Source organism: Triplophysa dalaica, chromosome 1 (genome assembly GCF_015846415.1).
Source record: "Triplophysa dalaica isolate WHDGS20190420 chromosome 1, ASM1584641v1, whole genome shotgun sequence".
NCBI classification, from domain to species: Eukaryota; Metazoa; Chordata; class Actinopteri; order Cypriniformes; family Nemacheilidae; genus Triplophysa; species Triplophysa dalaica.
Genome location: NC_079542.1, coordinates 6,850,270 through 6,863,047, shown reverse-complemented (window position 1 = coordinate 6,863,047; position 12,778 = coordinate 6,850,270). Strand labels below are relative to the sequence as shown.

The window sequence follows — 12,778 nt, the reverse complement described above, 5'->3', positions numbered from 1 at the left end:
GTAAAACACTTGGTTGTAATGTACCTCTTGACCGATCGTAATGAGCCAAGCTTGAATGTAGATGCACACATGGTATTTAAAGAGGAATGCATTATTCTGTTCTTCATGCAAATCATATGAACCATATGCACTTCTGCTGTGATAGTGATAGATGATGCTGTCTGTTTTGTTTTATAGAAACGCAGCTTTAACATTTGGCAACTTCCTTTGAGCATACGATAACAGGATTTTCAACAAGCTATGATGTCAAAGCAGTTTGACAGTTCACTTTTCAATTCGTAGCAATGTTCCTACACAATACAGTGTGAAATTCCAACCATATGCCATGTACCTGAAGCGGCAAACAATGTACTCTGGAGACAGAGAGAATCTGCTAAACTAAAGCCCTGAAGGAATTATCTAACCTGTCATAACAGCAACACCTCGATCTCCGTTTACACACGGATTACAGTAAAAGCGCAGTCACAGGTAGTCAAATCAGAACAGAAGAGCCCAGATTTCCGTAGGAGTCGTCCTTTAATGCCATGATTTATAAATATTGAGAATACTCACTATACATGTAGCTATAAAACAGTTGAATGTATCTAGATATGTTCCACCATACTGGCATGTCCCAAAAATGTACAGTGTTATTTCAAAATAATCTCAACCTACAAACCTGAGACATTAGATTGAAAGAAATACAGCAAGAACATTGCCAAAGCTTTGCTACACAGTAGCAATTACATGCCCAGCGTGTGCACCGGAGTCGACATAACCTTCAAGTCAAGACGCTGCCAAGTATACCTTGCACATAATACATTTTTTTACAGTGTAGAACCTCATAAAACCACAACGCAATATCTGCCAAATGTTGCTGATCAATATGCACAAGTACAGTAGCTAGGAAAAATGTTTAACATTTATCATATGATGTCATCGGCAAAAAAAGACATCCTGGTGCTTGGGGTTCAAGGTCCCCTAGTTCGTTTCTCATTGCTGTTCCTGGCGGTACCATCATAAGGTGCTACCATGCAACAGATTGGTGATGGTCCATGTCTGGCCCGTGCATTTTTGGAGGGTCAGCTGATATCCAAATTCATTGTCGTTGTTCTCCACGAGTTCAAGGCATCGCTTTGACTTGGTGTTCTGGATGGAACCTCCCTGAAGAACGGACAAAAAATGGGATATCAGACATTAGACATCCAAACATAGAAATGTTTAACCCTTTATAAAAAAAAGGCATCTCACAGTACACTTTACACTAACAATAAAAAGTCATGTGTTGCAGACTAAAAATGATTTGTAAAGAAGGTAAAAACTTTGGTCTTAATTATATTTTAAATGTAGTACAGTGTAAGAAAGGTATAAAATGATTAACCTAATTTTATAAACTATTTTTTAATGTTGTATTTTTACAAAAACTAGCATACTATAAGTAAATAGCAGACAACTGAGTTTTTTTTTCGAAAAAATAAGGCTTCGAAAAAAGAAGATTTCGAAAAAATAGGCTTAATTTTCATTAAGCAATATATATTTTCTTTTGGGGTAAAATGTGGCCTGGATTAGAGTTTCATGATATAAAATTATTATTGTTAAAAAAGGCAATTCAGTATAATAAAATGCATACAAAATATTTATATTTTATTAAAATGTTATAATTATAATTATATTTTTTATAAATACATGTTTTTATAAATAAATAAAATGTTCATTAATTGAATTTGTGTTATTGGGGAAATAAATATCAGGTAAAATTGTGTGTATGCCTGATAATTTATGATATAATATGTGTACTTAAGTATAAGCACAATATAAATAATCATGCATTTTAATGATAATAATTTTAATATCATGGTTATTGTCAATACATGTATTTTATAACACCCTTAACTATGAGAGTCTTTCATAAAGAAGTGGATCTTGGTAGTTTGGGACAAAATATTCATAACAAGAGTCATCTGGCTAATCGAATTCACTTTTATCAACTCGTCCAGACAGGGCTGGAAGACCCACAGCTGGTGTATCTGTAAGAAACAGCATCGCTTCAGGCTTAGACATGATGAGCTAGAGGAAGAGAGTCCACACTGATCTCAAGTCATGGTGGAAATTACTGCAGGAATGAGATAGGGTGGCTGATTCTGTTGCTGCCAGCACTCAGTTCAGCCGGCTTCCCAGAGACAGAACGCCCGTGGCTTTAAGATCCGGCTTCATGAAGGTTCAGTACAACCTCATGCTCTTTCTTTGAGCGGTAGTCAAGCCATCCCACATCTGCGGTCAGGAGGTCTGAACACATACTGTTCCTTTAAGAAAGGTGTTATCTGCAGGATGTAATGTGCACTGTAATGAACTGAAGTTTTTGAGAACCGCAGAAGACAGCATCGAGAATCACAATTTAATAGGCTACTGACATTTCTTCACGTCCCAACAGTGTTTTACAGTGTAATCTTTTATTCTTTGTTCACTCGTCTTAGTGTTTGTCTTTAATAATATAATACCAGTTATCATTTATGTTATCACAGCCACTTTCTTTTTTGGCAAATCATTTCAAAGAAAAGCTATTTATGGGTTAACTGATCGCTAATATAATTTCTGTGTGAACAGAAGGTTGCATGAATTTTATGCGATGTACTTTAAGGTTGAAATATAACTGATCATAGAGTCTAAGCATTATAAAACCTTTATGTTGCTTTGACAAAGGCTCTTGACTGAATCCTACATAGCTAGAAAAATGCCCATGAACCTTATTCAGAGCCTTGTATACCTAGTATTCCCATTTAATTGGGTTCTTTGAAATAGATTTATGAATAAGAAAGAAAATGTTATATGTGGGCGGATTAACAATTTAATGGCTGAATCTGTTTGAATAGGTTGACATTATGATATTGTTTGCTTCAGCTTAAGTTCATGTTTAAATTCTGAGCTAGACGTTCACTTTGAAGTGTCAAAATGGTTTTCCTTTTAAAGAGTGGCAATAGCTTCAGTTATTTCTTTTGTTCTTTTCTATTATAATGTTTTACATTGCAATTAACACTGGTAAGATAAAAACGGAGAAACTTCAACGTCAGCGCCTGTCTTCTGACTAGTCTTTATAGTCACAAGGACTTTTGATTAAAAATTTGCTAGACTCCGAATAATTCATAAATCCTTGCATGAAGCGTCTGACTATAATAACTAAAGTTTCTCTTCCGACTTTATTGATGCTGCGGACTGTTTCTGAGCCGCGTAAAGTTTTAAAGTCATTCAGTTCAAAGTTTGGTGAACTTTGCGCTAGCTGCGAGAATCATGAAACTTATTGCATTTAATTTATTAATGGAAACATATTGCTGGAATGTGGAAGCTGCTTTTGTTTCAGCCTTTTATTAGAATTCATATAGACCGGGACAGTAAGGGTGGGCTCGAGACCCCAATACACCCAGCAGTGTACGGTCGTGTCTAGTCAACCTCCTTTGTCTATGGGCCCGTTCCCGGTTGTAGCCATTGACGACATTCAATGACAGTCAAATGCAATGAGATTTAAAGACAACTAAAGCAGTAACGTAAAACTTCAAAACAAAACAAAAATTAAATACCAAAACAACCTTAAACAAGATCTGCTATCAATTTTGGTTCTTTAAATACAATGTTTTTCTCACCTGTAATGTATTCATCACTATGTCCTCATTCTAGCCATATTCATTAAGAGCATATGGTACTTATGTTAATGTTCCTGCTAAAAGGACCCCCGGCACAAATGATCCACCTGTACTCATAATGCTGCATAAGAAGTGTGTTAAAGGTTAAAGTATTTCCGAGTCTTTAAACCAATTCATTCAAGCATGTGAGCTATCTAACATGGCATGTGCATTCAGCTATGCACCCAGACTGAACATAAAGGGCAAAAGTAAATGTGTGCACATTGTTTAGCATCATTGGCTACCCGACCTGTCTCCAACATTCCCAGAGATGCATGTCTGCTTTAAACCCAAAACAGAGAATAATTCAGTTGGTTTCATGAAAATGGTCCAACAGGTTTTAGGGGTTCTTGTGATTTTTTTTAAAACAACATGATCTGTGTTGACGTGTGTCCTTGCATGGCTGAGGTTGCACTGCCTGAAATTATACATTAAGTCTATACATAACCGCAAAGCTTGTTTAAATGAAGGGTATGTCATTTTAAAAAGTGAAATAAATAGGTAACTAAAACATTTCAATGAGTAACATCTATAAATATTATAAACAAAAACAACTTGTAAATGTTAAACGATGAGAAACTAACCCCCAGGTATTAACCTTTTCCTCTGGGATTAAATCTGTTTAGTCTGGATGTCATGACTTGTTTCCATTATGCGATCATGTGACGTGATGAAAACGAAAGATCATGTTTTTGGTCTTTACGTATGAATGGATCTCAGGAATTCCTGACTCAGTCTGAGTTTGGCTCTGATTAAAGCTCTGGACCAGACGTCTAGCAGTGAACAAATGACCAAATTCAACTCCACACAACTACATTTGAATGTTACCTGAGTAAAGCGCCAGTGGAGCTTCATGCGTTTGGAAACAGCATAGCTGCACTCAATGAGTCGCGGTCGACCATTCACATCCACCAGGCACTTGTTATCATCATCATCAATGGTGGGGCTCAAGACGCCCACGAATAACTGCTGAGTGCTGGTGTAGTATACATTCTGGAACGAGAGAAAAAGAAGAGCAAGAAGAGAGACGTGTTATGGAATCAAACAAAACAATTCAGAACCGAACAAAGCTAACAGAAATGATCAGTACATGCACCATTGATAATGCAATTTTAATCATGATTGTTATTGATTCAATTCATTCATAGAAGCCACAGGATTTCGAATCATTATTCGTAATCAATCCTTGACATGCAGAATTATTTTTTTTATTGAAATAATACGATTTTTTTTCTAAATGTATTTTTTTTATAAAAATTAGGTAACCAAGTTAGCTACATATATTCAGTCTGTGTTTGTTGATCAATCTGGCTAGTGGCTTATGATATTACTATTTATCATTTATTTAGTTTAATTTATATTAAGATTCATTTGGATTAACATTATATGGTATGTCAATTCTACTAAATAAACTATTTGTTGAATGGGTTGTGTTACTTTGTCGCAAATTTGTTTAAGTTTAGCTAAGTAAAGGTTCTTATACTGGTAACTCAGTAATACAGGCTAAACTTTCTTGCTATAGCTCATGATATTTACTTATTATTATTTACATTATTTATTTTGCTTGTTATAAGAAATAATCTGTAGGGACTCTATTCTTTGCGGATGTTTAATGGAGGTTAAGTTTGGGCCACAAAAGTGCACATCTGCAGTAACGTATTCTTATGTTGTTGCTTTGAAACTGTCTATATAGATAAAATATTGAGATCAAAATTTGAATATATTATTGACATGAGCCATCATGTGCCATAAAATATTTCTTGATCTATTCTTATAATGAATCAAATACTATTTAAGAACAAGTTTTTAAAGATGTTATTTTAAACATTGAATTAAACGTTTTAGTCATATTGTTTATACAGTATATAAGTATAATATATAATACTCCACATCTTGAAGGATAATGTATAGAATAAACATACACAAATAAATGGCATTTAGCTTTTTATTTTGCATTCCTTCGCAGGCCATTTATTTGTTGTTTCAATTTCCATCTGGAATCATTAATATTTCAAATGCCTAATAATACGCAAAAACTTATTCCATCATGCACACCCTTTTCCCCAGTCTTTTAATCACACTTGTACAACTCTCTTGGTTTCCTAAGCAGTGCGTTTCTCAGAATATTAATATGTGAATGTAGCATATTGCAGCGGAGACAGTCATGCAAAAACTCTGTAAATTAGTTACACTTGAGCAGATGGTCATACTTAACCTCTACTGAAAGTGAATGAACTTTTTGGCAGATAGTTCAACATTTCTGAAGTTTCTGAGACACCTCTATCAGCTTATTTGCTAATTTCAAGTTTTCCATTATATAATTACAAATAAATGAATAAAAAAAGAACCAGCACATCTCAAAACGTTATAAGCATGATCTGATTCGACAGGAAATGACTAACGTGTCACAGGACGTGTGCGAAACGAGTCAAAGATTCAAAAATGTCACCATAGAAGGCCCAGAGAAGGGTCTTTGCGCGACACATTCTATGAGCCAGCAGCACCAGTCCCGTTTGCTGGGGTTGAGCAAAATCACCAGCAGTCACTCCAGATGGTCCCCGAGTTCAGTTCGTGTTGACTGACATGTAGGATGAGTCGACATGGAGTTAGTGAGCATGTTTGTGAGAGTAGCAAAAGGTGAGCATAAGGGATGCAACCAAGGGGCTAAAGAACATCTGGCAGTAGTGACAGTTTCTTCAGAGACACCCTGGCCGAGGCACATTATGCTTAAATCAGAAACCTAACATTGCTTGCTTTCTCATGCATATAAAGCTCACTCATGGATAAACTCTTCAAATACGACTTCTTATAGATGCTCTCAAGCAAAAAGTTGAAAGGTTGTTTGCAATTTGTTGTTTGTAAAGAAAATTGAACACCGTTTGTGTGGCACAAATTTTGAAGGAGTTTCTCCAGAGAGTCTTCTAAAAGAGATATTACTGAGGTACTGTAATGCAAAACTCTGAATGATGTTGAGCAGTACTGTACTTTAACCTGTAATAGCAGTCCCCAGGCGGGTATACACATTGTTACAGTATAAAAATAGTTGGACTTACTGTAAAAGAAAGTAGGTTAATGTTATGCAGCTGATTCATACCTTTGAGAAAAATATATCTCTTTAAGGGAATAGAGCCATATGAAATCACAAAGTAAGTAAGTACTTTTAGAAAAATTCCTTATATGTTTGTGTACATTTCAGAGTACACTGTTCCAAAAGAGAAAACAACTTCACCTTCGACTCTAAAATTACTTTTCTACTTGGCAGCAAATCTATAGAATGCGCGCACATGACCCCCAGTTAACTTCTGGTTTGTGTTTGGCTATGGACTAATAATATGACTATTTATATTTTATAAAATGTATGTTAATATTAATTATGGCTGTCAACTATAGAGTGTTAACGCATGCGTTACATTTTTTTCAGATTAATGCGTTCAACTATTTAACGCAATAAAAATGATCAGATTTCTTTTTTAATCGATTGACTGTAGAATATTACTGTAAAATAATTGCATTAAATAAACGATTTGTTGAATGGGTCCTGTAGTTCGGTTGCATTTAAACAAACCGTACGATATATTGACATCTAACTGTTGAGCTTGGTATCGCAGTCTAATTTCAAAATATTGGATAGACAAGTTTTGCCAAGTAAGGCTTCTTCTTGAATTCTTTTGATGGTTATCAGATATAATCTACAGGCACTCTATTGTTTGTGAATGTGTACCGGAAGTTCAGTTGGGGTCACAAAAGTGCACAAGCGCAGTAATGTTTGTTTATGTTTTTAAGATGAAACCGTCAATAATCCACGCAAGCAGGGAAAAGGTTAACATTTTTCCATAACCAAATAGCGGTTGTAGGTACTTCCAAAATCTTGCCTGTTTTTACTGCAGTAATTAATTTTTTTTACTTACTGTAAAAAATGTACATACTACACAAATATGATATATATCCTAACAGAGTAATCGAGAAATCATTTTTTTTAATTCCATAGGATTAAATTTTGAAAAATGGCAATATGAACACAGGTTTTTTACAACAAAAACCAGAAGGATCGCTGACACAAGATGCCCTTGAGAGGTTCTTGAAACGCCCGAGACTGGATAATTGTTGCCCCCCACAGTCCACTGCAAACATACATTTAGCTCTGCCTCTATTCTGATATGAAATACCCTCTTTTCACTGTTCAGTCAATACCACATGAAAAAAGGTCCTGCTCTACATTTCACTGGTTGGGTATTATGCTCCACTTAGAATGTTATAATACAAAACTAAAACCGGATTGTAAATACCGTTTCATGTTGAGTTTAAACAAGACTGATGTTCCCCTTTTTACAAATGGCCATTAAACTATTATTAAAAGAGAAAGAAAGCCATTCAGGCACATAAATAGGCCAATATAATACTGAGGCACAGAGCAGTCAATGGAAGAACTACAGCGTATCATGAAGATTGATGAAGAACATGGTCGTCTCTGAAAAAGCCGTGGCCTTAACTAAAACACTGAGAGAAAAACAAGAACAGGACACCAATTTGCCCACTGATTGGACTGCTAATAGGAAAGCATCAAATATCTTAGGGCTTAATGAGGAGTCAGACTGTATTCTCAAAGCTCTGTACAGGGGCACTGGGACAATTTTAAAACTTCATCACACTGGCTCAGGAATATTGGTGGGTGATGTAACATTATTTTATTTTATAAAATATGATTTTTTTTATTAAAGGAACTAACAGTTGAAAGTAATAACTCAACTCTTTAATGTTAACGCTTAATGTTTTATGGTTTTAATTATAGTAATAGTAGAATAAACGTTTTTGGCAGATAAGTTACCATTTGTTACTGCTATAGGTTTATTACAAATACAGTATCATAGTATCAAATTGTGTAACAATGGTTATTGTAATTGTGGTTATTGTGTAAGACTATAGTAGATTTGAATTAAAGAAGTTTAAGGGAAGATTAAAGGACTGTCAGTTTCACCCTTTCCACCCATTATCTATGGTTAAAAGTGAAGAAACATCAAGCGTAGGATCAGTTATGGCAGGTCATGTGAGTCTAGCTTCCATCAGCCGACCACATCAGGTGCAGCTAATCGACGTTAACTGATAGTCATAAAACACACAGTAGACTGCCTTCTGTTTAAGTTGCCTTTCTCTGCTCCTTATCAGCTGCTTAACCGTGCCGCACTTAAAACCCACCTCCATCCCCACCTCCTCCATATCTGCCTGTAACTATTGTATCAAGGCTGCAAGGACGGGCGGACAGTTTGCCTTAAAATATTGTTTAAGTATTTGACGACAGTGGTCCTGACAGAACATATTCTTTGGTGGAAATATTATGAGAATTAGTATTACAATACTGCCCTGCAAAGGCAAAAGGCTGTAACTTCACTTTTGGTCAAAAATTTGTTAATGATATTTTTGGGACATTCAAGATTGCTTTTATCATGTGGATTAGTATCTTGAGTAAATTTCATGGATTTTCCAAAAAATAAATGGGCTGTAACTTCAAAACGTCAATGAGAAAATAACAAGTAAAACTACTTAAAAGCATTTATCTCACTTTCACATTCTAGCGAATCCGGTCTTTTGCCTTTGTAGGGCAGAACAGTTTAACTACAGATATCAAGATGAACTGTTATTATATCTGTTATTATAACTGTTATTATATCTTCACTGAGATTAAAAATTTCCTTTACAGGTGTGTCCTGGCCTAAATGAGCATCTCAGTTTGCATACACGTACAATTATACAACATTTCAACATAAGATATTAAAGTGTATGAAATGTAGCGACATCTACAGATGAGGTTGCGAATTGCAACCAACGGCTCAACCCACCTTCCCTTTCAAAGCACTTCCAAGTAATGTATCTTAAACTATGAATATTTTGGTTAAACCATTGTTAACCACAATTAAACCATGGTTACTGTGATGGAACCATGGTCAATTTTCATAAAGGATGTCAATGTTTCAAACTATGTTCAAAATTGTCAATTTTAAGAGCCAAAACTGAATTAATTTAAATATGAATGTAAAGATGGTTTTAGCAGCAACAACATAAACAAACTCGTGTGTAATACACTTGATATACAATAAAATATGAATGTAAATTAATATTATTATAAATGAAATATGAAATCAATTGTTAAATTATAACCAAACACATACCGCCAGGCATGTGTGTCCCATGAAACCGTTGTTTTATTTAGGTCTCATAAGTTATGAAAATCCAACCTCTGACAACTAAATTAGTGTTTCCTGTAGATCTGGTCGTAGAGCGTTGTGTCAGGAGTCAATCCTATGGAGCACAATCATAGGCAAAATGGAATGCACTGTAAATTGCTTTGGATTAAATCTGCCAAATGCATTAATGTAATATAAATGTTTCTGTAATGTCCTCCATAAAAAAACAAGCTGCTTTCTAGTGGCTGTTGCTTACCATTCGCAGTTTCACAAATGTGTTCTAAACACGCTACCGCTGGTTTCTCATGCTACAGCACAAACTGCTTCAAAAGGATGGAACAGAGAGTCTGAGCTAATCTCCTTGGGAACAACTCTGTCTCACCGCATTCTACTTGCTCAGTAGCGTGTTCATGTGTGCACAGCTTTGAGATTTGTTTGCCAACCATTTCCCAAGCATGTTTTTGCATGAGTGATAAAAAACCTTCTGAAGAAAACAAATGCTTTCCCAACTTCAAATTTTATGATGGTGACCACATCCGGAGAGGACCAGATGCAACATGGTGTTCCACTGTGAAGATCATAAGTAAAGAACACATGCTGAAACTGTTGTTGCAGGACCAACCTATTTCTTCATGATCAAATCTCTCATTAGTTATTTTAGGTTGCTGAAGTCATTAAAAATGTAATGTCATATGCTGTTGGCATAGACGTGGTCTAATTTGTGTGAATGCCCCTTCAAAAGGACCCCATGAGTAGAGTCCTGATTATAAACTCCAGAGGGGCCGCTGATAGGTATGACAAAGCCGGATGTATAGTCTCATCCTCAGATCCACTTACAAGCATAATCACAATCCATTCACTTGACACATCTGATGGGTAGCTATTGCACTGAAAACTAGAAAAGGCGTAAGGTATAATCAGATTTTTGACACACAGGCTATTTTACTATACTGTTATGTACTGTAACATAAAAAAGTGTTATTGATCGCTGTACATGTCTATCAGACGACTGTAAGTAGATGCTTCATAGCCACTTCAAGCTGTCAAAAACACCAGACCTTTGCTGCAGTGAAAGAAGTTTTATAAATAAATCTGCTGTTTTAAAGAACATACAAATGATCTTAAAGTCACAGTTCACCCAAAAATGTCATTTCAAACCTGTATGATTTCTTTCTGCAGAACACAAAAGAAGATAATTTAAAGAATGGTGGTAACCAAACAACGGAGGTTTGGTCTCCATTCAATAGAAATGACAAGAGGGTGAGTATACCATGACATTAAAGTTTTGTCTTACAAGTACAGTATTACAATTTTCTCCCTAAACTATGTTCATGAAGATTTGTATATTTGATCATATTGCTGTTGAAATATATGTTTAAATCCAGAATGTATTTTGTCTTTTCTACTGAGGTAAATTCTTACTTCGGCTTTTGATAAATGTAACTTCTATTATTTTTGTGATATTTCAAGCTAAAACTCAGTTTGTCCACAATCAATACAATAATAAAACCAAGTTTCCACTGAATACAAACTGTTCACTTTTCAATTATTTTGGCTAAAACAACGACACATACGTTTAAACAGTGCAGTCACTTACCAAACTTTGGTCAAATGCAATTTGTAAAATGCATCACACATCGGTGTGAAAAGTTATTTTTTTCTGTGATCCATTTTAAAATGAAAAACAATCAAACTGCAGTCAGAAAGTGGATTTTCAATTGGCAAGAGATGCAGTTTAGAGCGTATACATTGACGTCACATGTCGGGACACTCCATGGGACACACTCCCCTGGGTTGCAAAAAACAGCAAAATAGCTGAGGAGTATAGGAGAATCAAATAAACTGGGACTAACCCGCAATTATTTGCTGAAATTACAAGCAGCTGGACTTGATGAGGATCCTTACGACTTCACTACAACATACAAAGGAATCAGGTGTTCCTGGACACTGAAATGTTGCGCGGAATTGCATTTCCTGATATTGTGAGCGGGCCATTTTGCTTTGTGTTTTGCCACCCATGGGGGCGCGCTCCAGTGTGCTCGAGTGGTGTTCACGTGGTAAAGTGAGGACACGTCCATACCCTCAACCCTTGATCATAATTTACATTTCCATAAAACTTTTCAAAACGTTTTATGAAGGTAGTCAACCATTATCATTACAATATGTTTAAAAGGTGATTGATAACCCTACATTCCAGACATGAGCTCCTCTAACACCTTATCTGATGAAAACACAAACACTACTGTGAATGACAATTCATTATTTTACATTATAGTGATTTGGATAATTCAAATGAATTTGTACAATTTCATTTGTATGTTTTAATGCAATCTGTTCATTCCTCAGTGATGGTCATTTTTAGTAGTGAGGTTGGGGTGAACCTCAAACAGTTTCATATGATCCACGTTGTTCGATTGATAAGCGAAGTTATGTTTTTTTTTAGATCAGGTTGGAATAGGGCATACATGCCTTCAATGCACCAGAAGAACCTCTTTCCACATCCTCTGCCAATTTTCAAAGCAACTACTTTCCTTCAACACTTTCAATATCTTAAGGCACTCATAATAAAGAAGCCATTTGGAAAACCAAGAACCTCAAAGACGTGATTGATGTTCCAGGTATTCACACGTTTCTAGTTCCACAAAAACGAGCCCAATTGTTAAGTTGAAATGTGTGAATCTTGCATACAGTAAAGCTCACATTAAACGCACTCCAGAATATTCCAGTAATCCTAGTATAATTGAAAAGCCCCGAAGCGTGGTTCCAAGTTTTCCAAGTGCATTTCTAAGTTTTTTAATGCTGTGAAAAGCTCTTCAAGGACAAGAGTGTACCATTCTTTGAAAATCGTTCAACTAAAGTGCCATAAGAGATGCTTTGTATACACAAGTTTAAAGTTTCTGAAAGCCACAAAAGCTTTGGATTCTATTAATTTCAGATTCATAGCAG

The 12,778-nt window shown here is 35.5% G+C and overlaps 1 protein-coding gene across 1 annotated transcript in view; it reads right to left on the bottom strand.

Moving 5' to 3' along the window:
* Positions 1-504: 504 nt before the first annotated feature.
* The window catches only part of galnt18b (UDP-N-acetyl-alpha-D-galactosamine:polypeptide N-acetylgalactosaminyltransferase 18b), a 69,704-nt gene continuing 57,430 nt past the window's right edge, over positions 505-12,778 (bottom strand). Inside the window, exons 11-12 of the mRNA XM_056747980.1 lie at positions 4,482-4,646; positions 505-1,143 (exon numbers count right to left, since the gene is read on the bottom strand). Coding sequence (XP_056603958.1) covers positions 997-1,143; positions 4,482-4,646 — 312 coding nt within the window. The 3' untranslated portion in view covers positions 505-996. The remainder of the gene's footprint in view (positions 1,144-4,481; positions 4,647-12,778) is intronic.